At 32.1% G+C, this 24,242-nt stretch overlaps 2 protein-coding genes across 2 annotated transcripts; both read left to right on the top strand.

Annotated features, from left to right (window-relative positions):
- Positions 1 to 2,207: 2,207 nt before the first annotated feature.
- LOC127701058 (solute carrier family 22 member 6-A-like) lies at positions 2,208 to 10,487 on the top strand. Its single transcript, XM_052204843.1, has 8 exons — positions 2,208 to 2,513; positions 3,206 to 3,627; positions 4,133 to 4,357; positions 5,156 to 5,290; positions 5,878 to 5,960; positions 6,455 to 6,572; positions 9,465 to 9,537; positions 10,139 to 10,487. The coding sequence occupies exons 1-8, from the start codon at positions 2,208 to 2,210 to the stop codon at positions 10,322 to 10,324; spliced, it is 1,548 nt and encodes a 515-aa protein (XP_052060803.1). The 3' UTR covers positions 10,325 to 10,487.
- A 7,761-nt stretch (positions 10,488 to 18,248) lies between these two features.
- On the top strand, positions 18,249 to 19,682 carry LOC127701066 (antithrombin-III-like). The gene has a single exon (XM_052204859.1). It carries the CDS (start codon positions 18,372 to 18,374, stop codon positions 19,515 to 19,517), a length of 1,146 nt encoding a protein of 381 aa, XP_052060819.1. The 5' UTR covers positions 18,249 to 18,371; the 3' UTR covers positions 19,518 to 19,682.
- Positions 19,683 to 24,242: the final 4,560 nt, after the last annotated feature.

Raw genomic sequence — 24,242 nt, 5'->3', positions numbered from 1 at the left:
AATTACTGGAGAACAATCGAATATGTTTTGTAGATGTGCATTCATTATTATATAAGGAATCATGTGAAGTAATGAAAAACTGTTAATAATTTTTTTCATACGGATGGCAAATCAAAAGAAAAGTTATGAACATTTGGGATCTCATATTTTTTTGCCAAAAAATGATCACAGGCCACATCTCATTTTGCAGTGTTTTGTGAGTATTTAATTTACATATAGCACAATCGACTATCCGTGTTTGATTTAAAACATAAAAGGTTTTGAATATTGTAATTTACAATATCATAATTTGGATTGAAATTTTATTTAATCACTTGCAGATTTAGTGTCAAGCTTTATACAATAGTTTAGATTTATAAAGTGCGTAATAAAACAGAATACAAAATTACCATTAATTTGAGGAAAAATATCTAAAATAAAATTATTTTACTATATTAACCTTTAGAGACAGTAGTCGAGAAACAATCAGCTGTCCATAATAAAATTGAGAATGGAAATGGGGAATGTGTCAAAGAGACAACAACCCGACCATAGAACAGACAACAGCAGAAGGTCACCAACAGGTCTTCAATGCAGCGAGAAATTCCCGCACCCGGAGGCGTCCTTCAGCTGGCCCCTAAACAAATATATATACTAGTTCAGTGATAATGAACGCCATACTAAACTCCAAATTGTACACAAGAAACTAAAATTAAAAATAATACAAGACTGACAAAGGCTAGAACAGTTTAAGTAAAACCACATTGTATTATACCTCACATTATATGAAATTTTGGAAAAAAAATACATTCTCTAGAAGGGTATGCATTTATGAGGGTCTGAGGGGGTTACAGAAAAGAGAATAATGAGCAAAAAATATAAAGAAAAGAGAAAAATGGACCAATAAAAAAAATAAAGAATACAGAATAATTCAGTGCCACATTATATAAAATAGAACAAAATCAGCTAAAATTGTAAAGAATAGAGATAAAATGGCCTAAAAAAATTGAAATACAGAAATAAAGGACCCCGCATACAGACCCTCATTTATTGGCATTATTCCTCTTCAAATAAAACAAAATTTAAATTTAAGCAAAGAATGAATAAAAGGTATGAGTTGTAAATAACAGACGAATCAAATCCTGATCGTATTTCACATATGCTGGTCTGTTAACAAATTTTAGACCATCAAATAGGTAGGTCCAATTTCCTGTAACTGTAGGGTTCCGGAAATTGTTGAAAAGTAAAATAACAAAAATACCGAACTCCAAGGGAAATTCAAAACGGAAAGTCCTGTATAAAATGGTAAAATCGAAAGCTCAAACACACCTAACGATGGAAAACAACTGTCATATTCCTGACTTGGTACAGGCATTTCCTTATGTAGAAAATGGTGGTTAAACCTGGTTTCATAGCTAGCTAAACCTCTCGCTTGTATGACGGTCGCATAGAATTCCATTTTATTGACAACAAACATACAGGAGTTCAAATAGTAAAGAGCTTATATAGTAAAGTTTATATAGTATAGTTTAAAACACTAAACAATTTGAAATATTTTCATAAAATCAAATGGTTGTTTATCACTGCTATTAACTGTTGAAGACATTTTGCATATTTTACATGTTTTGTGTTTTTTTTTTCTATAACTTTCAATTGCATTGTTGGATATGTATGGATATTGTTGAATAAAAGAAATTCATATGTGAGCCTCCTCATGGGGTTTTTGATTATGTGATTACTTGGCCGTTTTTATAGTGGTTATTTGATTACCAGACCAAATATTTCATGATTATTTGATTATTTGATAATCTAGGACTATATTATTTATTATTGGATTATCCTGTTTAAAATAATAATTAATGATTTTGTGATTATATTGGCAAAATATTTGTGATTATGTGATTACTTGGACACCCCCATGGGGGCCTCATATGTATCTGAATTCAGTTCCCTATACATATATTTTTGGACAATCAAATCTTTTGACATCTATAAAGATTGCAGTTTTGAGTCAAGTAAAAGCATTCCAGTTCGGTCAAATTTTAAGAAGGCACAGTCATGTTGTTAAAGATTTGAATAATAAAATGTTTAATTACTTTATTTGACAATTGCATAAAACGAACGCCCATTTATAAAAAGTAGTTAAAAAAATATTGGATTCCTTCATAAATTATCCTTCTATTTCTATCTATCTTGTAGCTATCATCACGATAACAATCAGTGAAGTTATGTCCGCCGTAGAACTAAGTTTCTTTCTAGAAGAAACATTAGAGAAATGTGGGGGCTTCGGAATTTTTCAACTTTTAGTGGTGGGCAGTCTTTGTCTTGGAGAAATATCTGTATCATGGAGTATTCTTATGATGACTTTTGGAGGAGCAATTCCAAACTGGTCATGTGAATGGGGAAACCAGAGTTCAAATATTGTGCATATAAACGGTACACAACAACAGACCTGTAGCCCACCAAGTAACTATAGTGATTTAAGCTGTGTACATAAAGTGTTTGATCCATCAATAAGTACGATTGTAAGCGAGGTATGTATTATGGAACTGATTAAAAAATTTCAAAAGCTGAACTCGACTTTAATGACATATCAAGGAATAAAAAAAAATCTCATTAGCAATATACAACGGTTAAGCACTATTATGCCTAATATTTGAGTAGAAAGAATTCTAGCAGATCAAATAATTAAGAAATGACATTACAAAAAATGATAATAGTAAAAAAATAAAAAAAAAAATAATCACTGTATTATCTTACTAGCTTTCTTACTATGTAACACAATTGTAAAATGAATGAAACAAGTTCGTTTGTTATTTATCAAAACTATCTATGTTTCTCCCTTATAAAAGTGAAAGTCTACAAATAAAGATTTTTTTTTAATTGAAAGATATTTGTACTTTAACAAAGTTTTAATCATAAGATAAAAAAAACTTGTAAATAATATAGTTTCAATGAAAAGTTCTTACAATGGAAAGCGTTTTCTCATAAAAATTTGCTAATTTCAGTAAAATTTATTCTGGATATACAAGCCATAATGGAATTGTACTCCAACGCAATCTCACTGTTTGTCAGTTATGAGCTTCGATAATATAGCCAGCCGTAATAGACAAATGCTGGGGGAGTTTTTTTTTTTTATTTAAATGTTGATAATAGATCGATGTTTGAGATCATCACAGCCCCTTGCAAACTATTGAAGACATTAATTTCGTTGCTCTATTTTCAGTTTAATCTTGTTTGTGATCGGGATTATATTACTCAAACTATAACAACGATTCAGATGGGAGGTTTACTTATAGGTAGTCTGGCAGCAGGACAGTTTGGTGATAGATTTGGCAGAAAACCTACATACTTTTTGTCACTGCTGGTTTTACTTGTTTCAAATCTCATCGCAGCTTTTTCAGTAAATTGGCAAATGTTTGCAGTTCTACGATTTTTCATTGGATGTGGCTGTGGTATATATTTAACCGTCCATCTAACATACAAGGTGGAATTTGTTTCTGGGAAATATAGACCTATGCTTTTGGCTGTGCCCGTATGGTCAACATTTGCAGCTGGTTACGGAGGAATATCGTATCTTCTACATGACTGGTTTTATTTACACATAGCTACAGCTGCTGTTACATTTCCTCTGCTGTTTACATGGTGGTAACGTATGATTTTAAAATTCCTCAATTTATTATATAATATCTCCGTTTTATTTTATACCTATAAAAATAAGGAGATGTGGTCTGAACTATCAACCAGAGTTCGACTTGGATATGAACAATTATAGGTCACCGTACGGCAATGAGGGAAAAAAACCAATACCGTATAGTCAGCTATAAAAGGCCCCGACATAAAAAAAAATGCGGAACGATTCAAACGAGAAAAATAAAGGTTTAATTTTACGAAAAACAAATAGGACAGAAATCAACCACTACATTACAGGCTCCTGAATTGGGACAGGCACACAAAGAATGTCCTAATCAATTATAGTGTACATTATACAATTTAAATACATAATTCCAAGTATATACATGACAATTCTGGTGTTTTGATAACGTCTAATTAAACGGATATTTGGGTTTTACTTCACCCGATCATACGAGGATAGGAAACCAATATCAGAATAGTGTTATAAAAGATGTAAATAGTAAATGTTTGTTTATAGGTTGATACCAGAAAGTTTCCGATGGTTGGTCGCTAACAACCAAGTGGAGAAAGCAGAAGATGTTATCAGAAAGATTGCAAAATTTAACGGAAATCCATTTCCGGACACCTCCAGACTGAAGATGCTTGTGAAATCTTTACCTAATGACAATATCAAATACACATATTTTGATGTATTGAAGAATCCAGATTTACTAAAGAAAAGTATTCTGCTGGGTGTAGGATGGTAAGAGGAAAATGTCTAAAAAATAAACATGACAAAATTTCATTTCTCTTTTCACTAATGGAATAATAGTTGTCGTTAATGTCAACGAGACAGAACCCGAACGACAATCAACCAAAGTATCAAGATCTCTATAAATAATATTCTAACCGAATTGATCACTAATATTCAGAAATGGCATCTGACACAAATTCCTAAACCTCACCTAAGTACATCCTTAATATACGCTCGATGTAAGTTGACTGCGCAAATAAACAGTAGCTGTATAAAATAGAATAAACGTACAGCAAAACATCTTTTGGTTAGTTTAAGGATGTCCGCTACTTTGTTTCAAAATAACAAGCTTTTTAAAAGACTGTTCTAAAATGATAGTATATAAATAAAGGAACTAAAAAAGTAGAAAAAAATGAAGGGTCCGTGTGCTTGTTTTCTAGATATATGCCATTGAAAATTTGGAAGGAAATGATTCTCTCTAGATTTTTCATACTTTTATCATTGGCTGCTTTTTTGTTTCAAAAACTATAAAAAAATAACAAGGATTTTAAAAGATTTTCAAATATGGCTTTTTAAACTATATGTAATAAAATTATGAAAATAAAAGTAGGGGTTAGCAGGCAAATTTTTTTAATGGCAATACATGGCTAAAACTAGAGGATTCCGAAAATCTGACAAAAATTCAAAAACAAGAGGAGACATCCTTAAAATATTATAATGTTACAAATAAAACACTTTGTTACAATCGTGAAATATAATAAATCAAATATATGTTAGAAAAGTTTTTGAATCATTGATCTTTTTAAGGATTTCATGTGGTTATACATATTATGCTATCTCGTTCGGTGTCCAGCAGCTGTCCGGCAGTTTGTATCTGAATATGTTTTTACTCAGTATCGTAGAAGTACCGTCCTTATTATTAGCTTGGTTTTTTAATCACTGGTAAGTTTAGGTTTACTAATAAGTAGTTTTAACTTATAATTCAACAGCTTCACTCTATAAATATATATATTTGATTTTATTTCAGTATGTAAATTTTTAACAAATATTGATAAAAATAATTTTCATAATCCGTCTTCGATTCTTAACCAGCTATATGTTGTATATTGGTCCTTGTTTTGTACGCTGAGACATTTTCTAAAAAAAATGGGGATGTTGCAGGAGAAATTAAATTTATTCTTGACCGGTTCTTTCTATATAAAAAAGAGCGGTTTTACCTTTGCTCCTTCATTGCAGTCCTCAGTGAATCATAAAAAAAACATTCAAATACACAGAAAAGTGATTTTAGTCATCAATTTTTACTACAAATTACAACATTTTTATTGAATTTGGAATGAATCGCCTTTAAAATAAGTTTTATATATGCGAGAAATGGAATATGTAGTCAGCTTTTAATCTGATTTTTAGTCTTGCACTAAACTTTGAGCAAATATCATCAACTCTTAGCACCATGCATTTGCACATGATATTTAATATTTAAAATGTACGTCAAAATGCAATATTTTCTTGTATTTTATCGTCTTTATTAGTATTGGACGTAAGCGGACAACGTTTATGTTCTTTCTATTTGTTGCTGCTACTGGTACCACCGTAGGTGTCGTACAAATTATTGGTAAGTGTAAACATGCTGTCATTTAATTTCATTTCCATTTGAGATTTACACTAAGAAGCTTGTCAAAATATGTTTTTTCTGCAATATATAATTTACTAAGAATGCATAATTTTCCTTCGGATCCTTCTTTGGCTAGCCTGGATAATATCATTTTGAACTAACTGCTGTATTTAAGTAGAGAAACACTTATTAATCTTTATTTCACATACTGAATATGTTATAAGCATTTACTTTGCATATACATGTGGACCTCTGTTTAAATATATTACGTACCTTTTCAGAAAAATATAAACAAATTTTTTTTTTAAAAATGCTGAATTTTAATTAACAAGAATATATTATAATACATCATAATTCTGGGTCCTCAATACTATTCAAATTCGTACTTTATTTGGCATTTTTTTAACCTTTTTGATTCGAGCGTCACCGATGAGTCATTTGTAGACGAAACGCTTCTTTGTATCGATGATGAGTCTTTTTTATACTTTTTTTAGCTACACGATATAAGTTTGGTTTAATAAATGGTTTTGCTTTGGCATCTAAGCTAGGCGTTGGAGCAGGCTGGGCATGTCTTATGCTCCTTACTACAGAATCGTTTCCAACAGTTGTTAGGTAAATGAATGTGTTCAAAATTGTTATACGTAAATGTTTAGTAAAAAGATTAAAAAAGAAGTAATAAGTTAAATGTTATAAGCATTAAATTCGGTTCCCAAACGGACATGTAATTGTGTTATACTGGTCCTGACCAGGAGTGAAATATGCCGGCTAGTCCTGCAACTGGTTTGTTACCTTGACCTTTTACCTAGACATCATATTTTCAATTTCTTTTTCATATTGCATTAATGACGTCATTGAATTCGTGTTGCCTGGACTTATTCACATGATAAGGTAAAATACAAAAATCTCGAAAACCTGAACTAATACATGAAGCTGTTTGTCGTCGTCATCATCAAAATGTGTTATTCAATGAATAAACTACATAGCAGAAGCAATGTTAAAATAAGAAAAATCTACATGAAAAATGCCATTTTTATGGAACTTAAACATAACAAATGTATGGTAAGAGTGTATTGGCGTCTTCCTCATCTGTGAACGTTTTGGTGTACGGTAATATTTTTGTTACTGTCGATTAAATGCATGAACATTTTGACGCAGCATACCTGCTTTTGATTACTGTAAATCAAATATTTACAACTAATATAGGGACAAAATATGCCTTCGCATAAATAACGCGCATGTGTAAATGTGCTACATTTTTTTGCCAGTTTTTATTCTTAATTTTATTGTTCGGTAAAAAAAAACACTTAGCGACTGGTTATAAGCATACAAGCAAATTTGATGTTTCTAAGATACCAGCTATTGCCCTCGGATTCACCTGGAGCAATATTTGTTATCTCAAGGACAACATACGGTTTACCCTCATGACCAGTCAATAAGTGTATTTCATACCTTGGTTTCTATGTTACATTATAAACTTGTTGAAATTGTTTCGCATTTTCTAGGTCACATGTACTAAACATTGGACTAGTGTCCTACATTACATAAGTTGATATGCACATTATAATAATAAATTGACTCTAAATGACATTATTCACATATATTACACGGCTGTCATTCGGTTTACCTAGAAAAATAATCGTGATAGAATAAGTAACGGTGGTCAAGCGTTGCGATCGGATCGTACAAGATTTGGTATCAGATCGTGAATGCAATAAATACAATTCAACTTCAAAATCTGTGAAAATATCTCACTGGGAATGATTTTGGAAATCCATATTATACATAAATATGGTTTTTTTTAAATCCTAGCAAATATTTTTTTTATTTTTAAAATGGAATCAATTTGGAATTTCATATTATACCTAATTATCATCTTCCATTGAAATCCTAGCTAAAAAAGAAATTTCTCGAAAATTGTGAGTTTACAAAACAAAAAGAATGAGTATTTACCAAATCCTCCCCCTTTTTTTGTAACAAAAAAATCGGGAAGGATCTTCCTTTTATTGATTTGAAAACTGTTCACACTTATGATTGATATCAGATGAGGAAATCTTGACTTCTAATATGACAAAAAATGTTGACGGACGACCCGATGTATAATAACTGTCGTAGGGCAACATGGACGAGCCGATGTTTAAAAAATTATTTAAAACCCAGACCAAATGGCATGGAATCATCATAGCCCAACATTTTAATTCCCAAGCAAAAGTGAATCGGAAAAAGTCATCAAAGTCCAGTCTTTTGCTGTTGTAATTACAATGATAAATTTTCATATAACTACAGACTTATTTGAACGCTTTCAAGGACTTTTGCAATGACAAATAAGCCACCACGAATCTTTCGCGATCCTTTTTCACGATCACAAAAAAAGGGACTCCTGGTCTTTCACGCTCATAACTATCAAGTTTATATAAATATTCCAATTTTGCTACAATTTCTGATTAAGCTTCTACAGACTGATTTTAAAAGCTATTTGAAATACTAATACAGATTGGCATTGTTCAGAGCTCGAGAATAGTGGTTTAGTAGTTCATATAATGAAAAAAATCATGTTTGTTTACACTTTTTTGTCATTGAATTGTTGAAATGCAATCTGCCTTCTGTGATTTTGTTAAAACGGGGATCTTTTAAAGTCTGAGTGTTTCAGATACTCGTTATAATGTTGAACCATTTTGACAGACAATTTTATTTTTTTTTCAAAATTTGTTCTTATAATTCAATAAATTAGATTATCTATTGACCTTGTATGTTTATTCTCGTTAAGATTTACTTCACGATCCTATCGCAATACTTGACCACCGTCACTTATTCTTGCACGATAATTTTCCTCGATATATCGAATGAAAGCCGTGATATTAGACCTAGTAATCAATATTTTTTTCAATTGTTTACTTCTTAATACAAAAAAATAAATATCGGACAGTCAACAGATCACACCAACCACATGCACCACAATATCTCGATGTTGTAAAACATTTGGTTATAAAATAATTAAATTGAAATTAGTTGTGTTTACATGTACTACGACAAAATAAGGTTTGATATGTAGATACCACGGTAAGCGTCTATCGTGATAACGATTTATTAGATTTGGTACTCGACTGAAGTATATGAACCTTTCTGACTCGTACGGCTCATACAAAATTCCTACATTGAGACGTTCGGCCAAATATTTTATTCTATCTATGTATATTCAGAAAACCCGATGATCTGTTACACAGTACATTGACCCTAATTTTATCTATTTAAGGTTTATAACGGAACCAGACGAAAATGTGTTTTTTAACAATTTCAATTTCCACAGTTCATAGCTTGATAGCAACTCATTTTTTAAACTATAAGGTGTAATCTAGAAAACCGAATGGAGCAATAATAGTGAAACATTACCGCTCCGACTTTGTTATATTTGCGCAAATAGGCAAAATCAATATATCTTTCAGTGGACTAATAAAATTCATAATTTTTTTTTCTCTAGATAATCATGTTTTATTAATATATCGACAGAAATATAGGATATGGTATACAGAATACAGTCGCACGTATTGGTGCAATGGTTGCTCCTCAGATAGTCTTTGTGGTAGGTACACACATATCAAGGTTATCGCAATTCAAGAGGGCGAAGACAAATACCTGAAGAATCAGTATATTTTGTAAATATCAGGAAAGCAAGTAAAAAGATGCTACTAATAGGTTGATTGATTTTTTTGTGGTATATTGACAGGTTGTAGTACAAAAAATCTCGACAGGAACAGGCCGTTATCTATTTAAGGTTTATAACGGAACCAGAAAAAAATGAGTTTTCTAACAGTTTCAATTTCCGTAGTTCATAGCTTGATAGCAACTCGTTTCTTAAACTATAAGGTGTAATCTAGAAAACCGAATGGAGCAATAATATTATGTTTAGTATTTTTAATATGTATTCATGCATAGGACAGGATGCTAGGGAGAAACATCTGTTAAACTCTTTCTTAACTGATCTTCTACCCTATAATAGTGAAACATTACGGATATTTCCCAAACCCCCAAACAATTGAAAAGAGAAAGGAAAACACACGACAACAAAATGCGCACAATTGAAAAAAAAAAATTTTTGTAAACCTTGCGCTTGATTAAAATATCTTATCAGTAAATTAATCAATTTGTTACCATGTAATATAAATAAGGTTTATTTTCACCAGAGTCAACATACGACTGGTGTAATGTATTTCCTGTGTGGTGGTTTGATGCTTTTGTCTGCACTTTGTGTTGCTTGTATTCCTGATACAAAAGAGAGAGTTTTGAGTGATACTATGGAGAACAGTAAACAAAAACAAGCTGCTAATGGGAAGGACAATGAAGCATTTGAGAAATCGTCATATCTTTAATATAAGTCGAACCACTAGATCAGTATGTCAAAACAGCTTGAAGGAAGACTTTTAGGTTATATTCAAGAATATTATGAGGATTCTCAAATAAATATTTTCAAATAAACTGTATATTAATCAATATGTCAACGAATAAAACTCATTGTTGAAGGCCACACGGTGACCAATAGTTCTAACTTCTACGCCATACGGTCTCTGGTGGAGAGTTGTCTCACTAGCAATCAGACCACATCTTCTTAATTTTACAAGGATTCCCTTAATTTTCCAATTCTATTTACTCTTGATGACAGTTTAAGAGGCAGAACAGATATGGTCAAGCAGAAAAATTGCCTTTGGTAGCAGATTTTATTTGTAAAAAATTTTCATTGTATAACGGAAAATTTGCTCTTTGTATAATTTTATATGAAAATCTTAATTGCTCTTGTAAAAAAAGAGCTCAAAAATCTAAAACGTAATTCAAAACTCATAAGTCGAAATAATACTGACAACACCATGGCAAAAAGGATAAACGACAAAAAGACAAACATCAGTCTACAAAACACTGCATAGAAAACTTAAGACTGATCAACATCTGGTTCATAAGTTCTGGAGGGTTAGCAGATCCTGCTCCACCTGTTACACCCGTCGTTTTACTCCTAAATATACGTTGATAACTAGACAAGTGATAAGGCATTACGCAATAACGGATTGGTTATTTACTTTTATCTTACATGAAAACTGTAACTATTGTAAATACTGCATGCGATAGTTGCGCACATTACCAACGAACATATGGTTTGCAGTTGGTGGGAAAAATGCGACAGAAATGTGTTCTGGATGGACGGACGAACAGACAAAGGGAAAGTAGTTTTCCTCGTCCTTTTGGAGCGGTCTCTTTGAATGTTCGTTAATTGTAATAGATCGTTAATTGTAATAAATTTTATGTTTTTTTTTTAGTTTCAGACCAATGTTTGTTAACTGTGAAACTCTTATACTCGGCGGTTTCAGGGTAGCACCAAAGTCAATGGACACTTTTCTCATTTTTCAATATTGGCCACAGTATGATTCAATTAAATCCTTTACCTCCTTTCTTTTCGTATCATCTTCAGAACAAAAACGTATCGAATTTAATAACAACCAATGAAATAGTGTGGAAAATTGCATAAATTAACTATGAACAAATGATAGTTTTTTTGGATACAAATTGACATTGAACAGAATGAGATATGCTTGATAAAATTTGTAAACAATTACAGAATAAAGGACTAGAAATAAAAATAAGCCTATTTGCATATGAGATATTGTCATGACACTATGGTAGCATGTAGACCAGGGAAATAGTAGTGTATAGAAATTGTAACAGAAAGTAAAGCTACAGTATTGTGCTTGACATAGTAATGCGTTGTAGATTGAAATATGGTATCAAATAAAATAGCGAGATGTGGTATGATTTATAGTAAGGCAACTATCCTACAGAGACCAAAAACCCATTCAATTTGATAAACTATAAAAGGCCCCGACATGACAAAATGCTAAATAATACAAAATGAGAAAACAAACGACTTATTTATGAGAAAACAATACACGAAAAACATATAACTATGACTGACAGCGACAAGCTTCAACCACTGAATTACAGGTTCCTGGCTTGGGACAGGCACATATTATATAAGGCTAAACATAAAAAACAATATGTATAAATCAGTTGGAAAGGGCTTGACTAATCTAATTGGCACTAACCACAAAAAACAACTAGCAAAAGACTAAGGATTCAAATTATCGATCTAAGAGTATTCGGAGTTACTAAAAGGTAGTTTAAGGATTAGATACAGAACAAAGGTAACAAAAAAAAAAAAAAAAAAAAGGCTGGAAACAACCGTTGCCGTATAGTTTTTCTGCACGAGTAGTCAGGTCAAGTCATAGGCGAAAGCCGAGGACCTTGACCTGACTACAAGTGCAGAAAAACTATACGCCTGGTTGTTACCATCACGTTTATTTTGTTACTTTTGTTTTGTATCTGACTTGTACGACGTTTTTAATTAGAAAGTAATACATTTTGCATTAAGACTATTGCATAATAAAAAAAGATTTATGTTTACTTGTTTTTGTTAATATGTCTTTTTGATCGAGTTAAGCCATTTCAATTGATATTTTATAGTGTGTCTTTCTATGTTGTAATGTTACAGGACTGTTTCAGGCTAGGGTGAAGGTTGACGCCTATTCAAACGTTTAAAACCGCTGAATTTGTTTGCACCTGTCCTAAGTCAGGAACCTGTTGTTCAGTGGTTGTCGTTTGTTGATGTGGTTCATCAGTGTTTCTCGTTTCGCATATAGATTAGACCATTGGTTTTCCTGTTTGAATTGTTTTACACTAGTCATTTTTGGGGCCCTAAGCTTGTTGTTCGGTGTGAGCCAAGACTCCGTGTTGAAGGCCGTACTTTGAACTTTAATTGTTAACTTTTTACATATTTTGACTTGGATGGAGTGTTGTCTCATTGGCACTCATACCACATCTTTATTATTTCTATGAACACACAAAATTTGCATACCGATTTATGTACCACGATGTTTGGAGATATTTAATCTTTAATAAATTAGGGATTTTGCGTTAACACTAGCTCTTCTCAATTCTATCAGCTGTGTGCGAGTTAAGTTATTTATTACTTATTCCTTTGATACATATCAGTGAAGAAGGAGTAGATTGAAAAGTTTAGAGGGGGGGGGGGGTGATTTTTTAAAGTGACAAGCAAAAAAAAAAGACCTTTTATCTATATTTTCTGTCATAATTGTCTAATAGTCTCGAAATAAGTTAATGTCCTTCGTAGCCACTTCATATTTTGATAACAAAATAAATTGCCAAAGGAGGGGAATGGGGGTGGTCTTATAGTTTTGCATCTCACCTTTGCAAGTGTGTAATACAGTTATGGTCCCCCTTTTCGGCTCCTACGCCACTACATTTATATATACCCCTCCACACCAAGAAAAAACTTTTTTTTAATCTCTTATTTGTTTTTCAATAGTCAGGATTTTACATATTCCCATACTCGACCACCTGACAAGGGTATCAAGGGGTTAAATATAGAAAATAATGCAGTATACAACATATATCTCTGACTAATTGATTTTTACAATAAGAGTATTTAAGGTTACATATAAATTTTATTTGATCTCTCTCTCTCTCTCTCTCTCTCTCTCTCTCATACAACACTAATACTTTTCACTCATCTGTTTTGCTACAATATGTATCATGACTTACTTTTTAATACAATTATTTTAAAGACAAACATACATTTGCTCATAGTATATAACTTATTTCTTTTCACTTAACTAAAAAATAGATAATATGAAACAATATTTAGTTAAATATTACATGTAAAGGAGACCAAAATTTTCCACAAACTTGGACTTTATTATTTTTCTTTGCAATATGATATTCAAGAAATTGGTATTTCTTTATTCTATTCTTTAACTCAACCATATTTTGTTTTGTTTCATATAATTTACATTTATACATATAATTCTTTGTAATTATGACTAGCAGATTCAATAACAAACTTTCATGTTTGCAACCAAGAAGCACATTCTCTTTGTTGAGAACAAAGTTTACAAAAAAAGTTTCACAATATTTGAATAAGACTGCCACAATTGAAGAGTTATTGGGCATTCAAGAAAAAGTGTTCAATGGTTTCTTCTCCAAGTTTACAAAAAGTACATAACTTGGTAACATTTAATTGAATTTTTTTTTAAAAAGGTATTAGTTGCTATAATTCTATGCAAAAATTTGTATTGAAAGGTTCTTAAAAAAGCATCTCTACATGACTTTTTTGTTATGAAATATTTTGACCATTCTGTTGTATCAATAAACAACATTTCTTCCCATTTCAAAAATTTGATTGTTGGTAGCTGAATAACAACATTTACTAAGTTTTTGTATACATATTTGGCTTTCACATTTCACATGGTTTTCTTTAAGAAAGTATCATGATTTAGACAGTTCTCTTTAAGGCATTTTTTCATAGTGTTAGGGATTTTTTAAATCATATCATAATATTTGATAAAATTGTTATTTGTACTTTTTCTTGAAATTGCTCAAATTTATAAAAATTGATATTTTCATGATGAATAAGGTCACTTACTGAATGCACACCTCCCTTTTTTCATTGAATGTAATACGGAAAATCATCCAAAGAAGAAAAGTTCAAAATATCTAAGGATAAAATGTCACTGACAGAAATCTCAGTATTAGGTTTTGCAATAAAAAAGCATAGTTAAACATCCTTCCAGAAAGAATTTTTACACCTTTTAGAAATCTCAATCAGCTTTTCTTTCTGAAGATGTAAAATCCTTTCACCGCCATACTGAATAAGGTCTGCCAGTAACAACTGCTGCCAGCAAGCACTAGGGTTTGACTAATTTTCAAATAAATATTAAAGGAATGAAGACGTACCATATTAAGTCCACCTTGTGAAATGGCACCAGTAAGTGTGTTACGCTTAATTCTGTCTGGTTTTCCATTCCATATGAAATCATAAAATAAAGAAGTAAGCTCTATTAACCTGGGATGTGATAGGCTTGGCAATGCAGTCATTAAGTGGACCAATTTGGAAATAGCAAGTGATTTAATTACTGTAATTTTCCCCAATAACGTGAGTTTACGATAATGCCAGCTCTTCAGAATTGCAGAGACCTCTTTAATCTTCTTAGCAAAACTAATTTCTGTGATACAGCTCATATCTAAAGAAAAATCAATCCCCAAAAGTTTAAAATTTGAATGTGACCAATGAAGTGTTAAGTCAGGACATAAAATAAGATCTGAATATTTTTTACTTCCAACCCATAGTGCTTTTGTCTTTGAAGCATTTATTTTCAAACCTGAAATTTTATAAAAAGATTCAAAACATGAAAGTGTTCCCCTCAACGATATTTCCCTTCCATCTGACATAAGGAATGTGTCATCTGCATACTGGCTTAAAGTGATTCATTATCGTTGACAGTAATTCCCCTTATATCAGGATTACCTTTTAATTTCAAAGATAGTAATTCAACACCAATTATAAATAAATAGTAAGAAAGAGTTGCCTGCAACCTCTTTCTAAATGAAAAAAACTTAGACATGTGTCCATTATTTATAACACAACTTGATGCCCCTGAATATAAAGTTTCAAACCATCTATATATTGAAGGCCCAAAATTAAAGAAAAAAGCATGCATACGTGCAAACAAACAAAGTCAAACAAAAAAATATGTTTTGCCTCCTCCATCCCCATTTTGAAAGTGGAAGGATTGCCCCCTTCCCCGACCAATAACCCCCCCCCCCCCCCCCCCCAAAAAAAAAAAAAAAAAAACACACAAAAAAGAAAATAAACACAAAAATATGATTAACAGATTTAAGACATTTAAAAATTCAACAACGTATGCAAATGAAATAAGAAAGAGCAATGAGACAAACGTAAATAAAACATGTATAAATATTATCAAAATCAATAAAATAAAGAATAAAATATATAAATATAAAAAGAGCTGTTTCTCTGCTTATGGGGAATAACATTCAATGAAAAATAATTTATTAAGTCTCGTTTTAAATTTTTTGATCTAATTATTTTGGAAATCATTTTTTTTGGGGGGGGGGGGGGGGGGGTCATTTCATGCTAATTACAGTAATTGATCACGTGACCCAATATATTTTTCATTTTCCATCCTTATATGCAAAATGGGTGGACGTTTAATTATTGATATTGAGACTGATTTTGTGCTATCACAATTCGACGTAAGCAAATTCCTTGAAGAGAAAAGGGGAAATCCTCCGTATAGTTCGATTTAGACGATTTAAAAGATAGCAGCTTAACTGCTAAGCAAACCCACGAGAGGTTTGTACATGGAAACAATTTATGGTTGAAGTTACTCTTGCAGTCAGTAACTTTGTAGACACTTTATTTAATTTCAGCATTTTTGGACATAAATAGCTTTTTTATAATTATAGTTTTTATGAACACTTTTCATATAAATTATATTTATAAAACAAGGTAAATAGATTACAAGGAGTACGATAAAGTGCCTATGAATTCACTGAATGCACGAGTGACTCTATTCATAAAAAGTGTCCGTGTTACACCGGTTATTGTGCTGGTCTTTTCTATAGTTGGGGGCAAAGTCGTACAAAGCCAATAACAATCACAAATAAATCATGTTTCCAAGTATCGTTTTGTACATACATCTCAAAAAATGTAGACAAATCTGAAGGTGTACAATAAGTACATATATGTTTGTGATTTGCTTATGAACATAATTTTTTTTAACTATGTGATCTGTTTTATCATGCGAAAATTCATTACTCAAACATACTATTAAAGTATTTTTTTTTATTTTGTCAAATAAATACGTGCATTTTTAAGACGCTGCATGTAATCCCATTTGACTTATTTTCCCGTTGATTGAAAAGTTAATGTATATTTTGTTAAAGCACTTCCCTTACATTTGCATTTCTTTAATCTTATTTTCTATTCACGACTTACTGTTTTGACCTTGAACTATTCGAATCAATTGTATTTAATGTTAAAAGTACAGTAAATGGACGAGATCACGGGATTTTTTAATACATGTTTTTGTTTGAAAGAAAGGAGACGTTGAGCATCTAACACGTTGGTCTTTTCATACACCTTCTTTCAATCACAATCACCATCTCTTTTCATATTACTCAAATAATACATATTTCAAATTACAATTGTTCTTAAAATTCCGGATAAATAAAGGAAACAGTAGTATACCCTGTTTAAAAGTCATAAATCGATTGAGAGAAAACAAATGCGGGTTACAAACTAAAACCGAGGGAAACACATCAACTCTAAGAGGAAAACAACGGAACAACAGAAACACTGAAGTGCAACAAAAACAAACGCCAACATACATAGAAACGATCTATTTGATAACAACTGCCATATTCCTGACTTGGTACAGGACATTTTAAGAAAGAAATGGTGGGTTGAACCTTGTTTTATGGCTAGCCAAACCTCCCACTTATATGGCAATGTTAAAAAATATCGCTAAAATGACAACACTACGTGACAGAAATACAGCACAAACAAACGCAAGAACAATCAGCACAGAAAAACGCACAAATAAATAATATAATAATCGTTACAACATGTAAACCGCAGAATAACAACGAACATCTTCCATTAACGACAGCACGGGACATCACAAACAAATCCACATTCACTTGTTTTATTTTTAAAGTATGCGCTATTCGTGCGTGGATTCCGGAAACAGATTTCAATGTTTCAATTGTAAATGTTTGCCTATACAGTTCCTGATTATTTATTCCAGAGATCACTTTCCTTATATGTGTGCTACTTCATTATCTCATTTGCGGCCAGTTGCTTTCTGCCAGTTTGTATATTGAAATTTGTTATGAAGTTCACCCGAATCAATTGCTCTATTCGTAAAAGTTATCTTAAGCATAAATCTTTATATGCCCAGTAGTTGGCTGTTTGTATTGTGTCTGTATTTTCAAGTTTGTATGTCGGAGAACTTCTCACAGTATAGTTAATTTTTTATTTGCAATATTTTATTCAAAATTTGCTGATATTTGACATTTAGCACATCTTACAAATTTTTCCGCATAAACCGTTGACAGGAGCCATATTGAACTGACAATGATCTGAGAATTTTTACATTGAAGGCATTACCTGAATACAAGAAGAACAGCAATAAAAGCACCGTTTCTTTATTTTAGGATATCTCATTTGCGTGTAGTGATTTAGTGTTATTAATGGATTAACAATTACAATCTCAAACATAGAAATCCTTCCTAGAGTAACCGCATAATGTCGTCATCTGTCGACAACATGACATTTTCTACGTTTTATTAAATGCGCAACAGATTTTTATAAACTATTTGTAAAGCAAGTAAGGTGACCTAAATTGCCCGTTTCCGCAAAAACTTATATTATTTTGTTCGAAGCTTTTCCTACTTACATAAGATTTGCATTAATTTTCATGTACATATTTAATCAAATGTTGTCTGCAGTTTTATATTTCAGTATCTAATCACATCTACACGACTGAAATAATGGCTTCGTTAGTAGATATTCCTGTTGACTATCAACAAAGTTTAATTGAATTCTCGACATCTTTGTATCAAGGATTAAACAAGCAAGAGAGTGTATGTATGTCACCATATAGCATCACAGCTGCGTTTCTATTGTTGATGATTGGAGCAAGCGGACGATCAAAGCAACAAATATCATCTGCTCTTTTTCAAAATAGCATATTTTCAGAGGAGGAAAAGTTAAAATATCACAAGTCACTTGATAGCTATATAATTGAACAAGCTGGTGTAAATGTTAGTTTAGCTAGTGCAAATAGGCTTTTTGTAAACAACCAATTCACAGTATTGCAAAATGTCAGAGAAAAAGCGAAGCAATATTTTGGAGCTGATATAAGTTTAAAAGATTTCACTAAACCCAAGGCATCTGCATATATGATGAATAGATGGGTGTCAAAACAGACAAACGGTAAAATAAAGGATTTAATCAAAGAGAAATGGTTGGATTCAAATACAGTAATGTTCATAATAAATGCCATATATTTTAAAGCAACGTGGGAGAAGCAATTTTCACCGAAACACACAAGAAAAGGAAAGTTTTACCTCCCTTTCAACAAAACAATTGAAATTGACATGATGAACATACAAATAGCTGTTCCATATTTCCAAGGACAAGACTTCTCCGTTATAGCGTTACCATTCAAGGGAGGAAATTTTGATATGGTCTTTATCTTACCAGATGAAAAAGTGGGGCTCCAGAATATTGAAACTAAAATTACACCCAAATTCCTTAAAACGATTTCCACTGGATTGAAAAGCAGATTTACTAGTATCGCCATTCCAAAATTTAAATTACAGTCTGAGTTTGATCTAAAAACAGAATTACCAAAATTTGGAGTTACAGACATTTTTGACGATTCTAAAGCTAACTTTACCGATCTTATTGTGGAGAAAATTCCCGGGTTATACGTCATGTATGCTGTTCATAAAGCCGTCTTCAACGTGAACGAAGCAGGAGTTGAGGGAGCAGCTGGCACAGTCTTTGGAGTTGGTTTTAAAAGTGGTGGTCATTTTACAGCAAATAGACCGTTTTTGTTTTATGTACGAGATGTGAAATCTGGTCTCATCTTGTTCATTGGTCGATTTCATCCACAAGTCAGAGCTGGATGATTATTATCAACTAAACAATAATAATTTTCACAAACAAATGTACGTTACCAAATTCATAAACAGATCGAGACTTCACTGTTTGCTATTAAAGCATCACATACATTTTGATGTAAAAACGTGTTAAGTCATCTTTTATTCAATTTAAAAAGGTCCTTTTATAATGTACCACTGCATTTATTGATTCTTTGTTGTTTGTTTACCAACATCCAGTGGCATATTAAGGTTAACCTCCCAAAAATTCAGAAGGAATCAGAGATATGGTGAAAGATTTTCTACCAATGTCCAGCATGATATAAAAATATCAGTTACAGGATAAACGGCGATGAGCCGTCGACCTAACAATACAGTTGTGACGTATTGGATTTCAACGAACGTAATCTATGTATTACTGGTAAATTATTAAGTCAGGGATTTCGTTACCACAAATGATTTAATACCTTTACTAAATTCTTCCATAGATACAAAGATTTGGTTTGGAAGTTTGATTGTTCCTGTAAAAAACTTATTTTAGACGGGAAAGCACATCCTAATTTTTACGGAGATGTTGTTTACCGAGCCCGGAAATTTAAATACGATCTGGGTAAACTTACGATCCTTTAAATACACTTATTTTAAAAGGTTACCAATTCAACACTATAATCAGATCTTTGAATATTGTTTTTATTGGTATTAATATTGATTTTAATTTGGTATCAGTAAATTAAAATCAAACTAAATATTATTTTTATATACATATGCAAATTCATGGCTCTACAATCTGTCTATACCTGTATTTTGGCATTGCACAAGGTCATGTTTTTCTCTTATGTTAATGACGTCTTTACACTAAATCCATTGGATGTTGGATGTGTATTGATTGATATTTTAGTCGATGCGTGATTTTTTTTAATAGTTGCTATTGGCTTTGAACTAGCTGTCAGTAACTGCAAGTATTTTCAGATCTGTACTTTTTGTTGTGGGGGTGTATAAGTACCCTGCCACGTCCACTCATCGTTTTTGTTAGAATGATGTATTTCTGCTTTGTATCTATCTAATGAGTTAAGCCCTTTTGAACTGATTTTTAAAGTTTTTTCTTATGTTGTACTGTTACATCATTGTCCCAGGTTAGGGGAGGGTTGGCGCCTTCAAACTAGTTTAAACCCGCATTATTCTGTATGTGCCTGTCCTAAGTCAGGAGCCTGTAATTCAGTGGTTGTCGTTTGTTGCTGTAAATCATATTTGTTTTTCGCTCATTATTTTGTACATAAATCAGGCCGTTAGTTTTTCTCGTTTGTTTTTTTTTACATTTGTCAGTTCGGGGCATCCTATAGCTGACTATGCGGTATGGGTTTTACTCATTATTGACGACCGTACGTTGACCTATAGTTATACCAGTGATTTGTACAGTCTTTTGTAGACGAAATGCGCGTCTGGCGTACTCAATTTTAATCCTGGTATCTATTATGAGTTTATTTTTAGAAATCGGACTTAAAGTACAACCTTATATTAGTATTTATGATGGCTGTACAAATTCATGTGAACTTGGAAAATATAAGCTGGAAACCAATTTGATCTAGGTGAATTTATAAGCACTCGTTTTGGGAATATTGATTATGTCGAATGTTTTTCACAAAATATCCGATAGTCCTTACTAGATTGTTTTTATAAATTCGTATTAGAAGGTCGGGGGGTAGAAATGTATCTTTAAATAAAGTCTCATAAACAGGTAGTTTATCCTCTGCAATATTTTCAAGTTGTAGAGTATGTCCTCTGGATATTGCTTAATATATCAGTTGTAAGACCTTATATGTTAAATATAATACAACCTTTACCTATACATCCTTGACTTTCAAACATTTGGCTTAGAGCGTTCCTGATGAGGGTAAATCCAGAAAAGGCCTTCGGACGCATACAATTTACAAAGTGTTATTTACATTTTTTAGTTAGTTATACATCATAAACCTGACCAATTATTCCAGGTGGATACCTTTACATAAATTTGTAACAATAAATCGGCTAGAGAAAGTGAAATTTCATTTATTTCAGGTAAATTTACAATTAGTAAAATACCAGCATCATTGGCAACGGCCGCCATTAAAGATTCAAAGAGTATGGTTGTGATCCCCGAACTAACTAGTCAGAAATCATTTTAATCAAATGATCACTTACTAGACATGCCCTTGTTTTTTCAGTAAAAGTTTGTATTTTAGAGTAGACATTCTTTCTCAAAACTATTTTTTGTTATGAAGAGACTGCATAATAACAGACGATAGGCAAGTGATTGGACCCGTATACCATATAAACAAAACAATGACAGAACATTTTAATACAAAATATCATCCTGTGTGTGTTATCAACGTTTATACTGGTATTCAAGCCTCTAGAGATGGCAAAGAATCACAAACATATCCTGTTGATAACGGTAAAACTAAAGCTCGAACGGTTATTAACGATAACTGTTAATTTTTGGGCTTTATTAACTTTTAAATCCAAAATCAAATCTTTTGAATAAAGGACTACTAGAAATTATTTCAAGACTATATCAATGAATTGGTGTCGGGTCATATTTACCAAGAATGTTTATTTATAGTCGCTATAATGCTGGTATTAAAGTTACCAAGGGGAAAGTTGCTACGTCATATTTCAGTAGCATTTCTGTATGCTTTTTAAATGCGAAAAAAGATAATGTTGTAATTAACCGTTTTGATGTTAATCTGCTCAGCAAAACCGATGAACTAAATTGCCTACGTCTAAAGAGAATCAAGTCTTTATATGAGAAAACCCTTTGACGGGAAATAAATATTTTGCTTCTAAATTAAAAGTATTTTTTAATAACAACTTCAATCTATAAAAGTTTTTAAATGGCCATAGCCTTATTTGGCACAACTCTTCGGATTGTTCGGTTTTTAATGCTGTTCAACTTCGTATTTGGTGAGACCTTCCAACTATTTTGATTTGAGCGTCACTGATGAGTCATATATAGACGAAACGCACGTCTGGCGACCCAAATGTAAAGCCTAGAATCTTTAATGAGCAAGACTACCCTATTGAAGACTTTATTCAATCAACATATCATGAGAGAAGTTATCAGACCACGATATGCATAAAAGCCCAAGGTACCAATGTTTACCTTAAAGCTTAGCTGATAAAAACGCTACGGGAAGATTCACTCGATGTACTTAAGAGATCAAAATTTCAATGTATTTTTACAAGATCTAACATATCCTTGATAAATCCCAATGCCAAAAATATCAGTTGTATGTTTGTAACTAATTATGTTATGCAAAGCAATGTTGGTGGGTCAGTAGAAAACAACAATCAGCAGAGATACTCGTCTTGTCTGTCTTTATGTTCCTTTTCACGGGTTCAACCAAGATTAAAGCATTTCTTTTCTATACAAGGTTCAATGCCGTTCACGGTTGAATCCATCTTTTGCAAATTATTACGCATAAAGATACTCATTATGGCTTGTAACGAAAATGAACTTATTGATGATATTAATTAATGAAGACGATATATTTACTTAATTGGTCATTCCTTCTGTGGAATAGTCGAAATTGCATCATTCAGCCCTCATTCCTATTTTTTCGCTAATTTTTTGCTTCCCCAGGCGATAGATTGCCTTAGTCGTGTATGGCACTAATTTCGATTTAAATACTCCTCAACTTCGTATTCGATTTGGCCTTTCAATTGTTCTTTTTCTAGCACAACTGATGAGACTTATGTGTATGATACGCGCATCTTGTATACCAAATGTTAAGCCTGATATCTTTGCTGACATTTTTCTCAATTAAAACTATTTTTTATGATGAATTTTTTTTAAAACTTTTTGACAGGATAAGTTTTGTAATTTCATAGTTGTTTATAATCCAAAGTCAAATGCATTCTACGAGTTTGTCATGTTTGCTCTAATTTCCACGTTTGTATGTATAAAAAACCAAGTCCTGTCTGTTTAATTGGTCTATATTAACAATATAATGACAAATCTTATCAAATACAAAACATATCAGTACCAAAATTTCCTAACCTGAAGACTGGACCGAGTGTTAAAGTTTAAAATGAGAATGATGCTTTCATGGACAAAGATAAATGATACTTTTATCGGTAGAGACACCACAGACGTTGAAAATCAAATTAGCAAAAAATACAACTCGGAAAGCAAAAGCAGACACAACGTGAACCCCATGAGGATCTCAGGTTCCCAGGAAAGGGTAAGCAGTTTCTGCTCTACTCATGACACATACCGTGCTATTCATATCAAGTAAATATCGGTGATTAGTCACATTTCTTATTGTCACAATCAAGATGCAGTGGTGGACGGAAATATTGTTACGACATTGGAACGTATTAGTGGTCATCTGAGACACAGGTATTAAAACGGTCAACCAAAAAACGGTGGCGTCCGTTCAATGTTCAAGGGGATTACTTTAACTTCACTATTTTTGAACTCTTGATGTGATAGGTTCCTTGTCAGGAGTAACCCTAATCAAGGAAACCTGCAGCACTGGAATATCATATCTACTTAGATACATACTCCATATGCAGATGTTACTGAAATGTTGATACTTGGAAATGGAAAGTTCACGACGGAAACATCATTTCTATGGTCGTAGCGTTAAGCTCTCAACCAACCCACATTGTCATTATGTGGACGTTAATCTAAACATGAAGCAGACTAAAGTTTTTTCTTTGTTTCCTTTATTTTAAGTTAACTTCATCTGGGATCAATGCGGTTATCAAAGTCAC

Source organism: Mytilus californianus, unplaced genomic scaffold, assembly GCF_021869535.1.
Source record: "Mytilus californianus isolate M0D057914Y unplaced genomic scaffold, xbMytCali1.0.p SCAF_5, whole genome shotgun sequence".
NCBI lineage: Eukaryota > Metazoa > Mollusca > Bivalvia > Mytilida > Mytilidae > Mytilus > Mytilus californianus.
Note: the sequence above shows the minus strand (reverse complement) of the source record. Positions and strands in the feature narration are given on the sequence as shown.

What these genes read in the sequence shown, in the direction of transcription:
- LOC127701058 (XM_052204843.1), top strand. Translation starts at nt 2,208, where the DNA reads ATGTCCGCCGTAGAACTAAGTTTCTTTCTAGAAGAAACATTAGAGAAA. An exon ending in CCTCTGCTGTTTACATGGTG is followed by an intron (nt 3,628 to 4,132) that starts GTAACGTATGAT and finishes GTTTGTTTATAG; the next exon opens with GTTGATACCAGAAAGTTTCC. An exon ending in GCTTGGTTTTTTAATCACTG is followed by an intron (nt 5,291 to 5,877) that starts GTAAGTTTAGGT and finishes CGTCTTTATTAG; the next exon opens with TATTGGACGTAAGCGGACAA.
- LOC127701066 (XM_052204859.1), top strand. Translation starts at nt 18,372, where the DNA reads ATGGCTTCGTTAGTAGATATTCCTGTTGACTATCAACAAAGTTTAATT.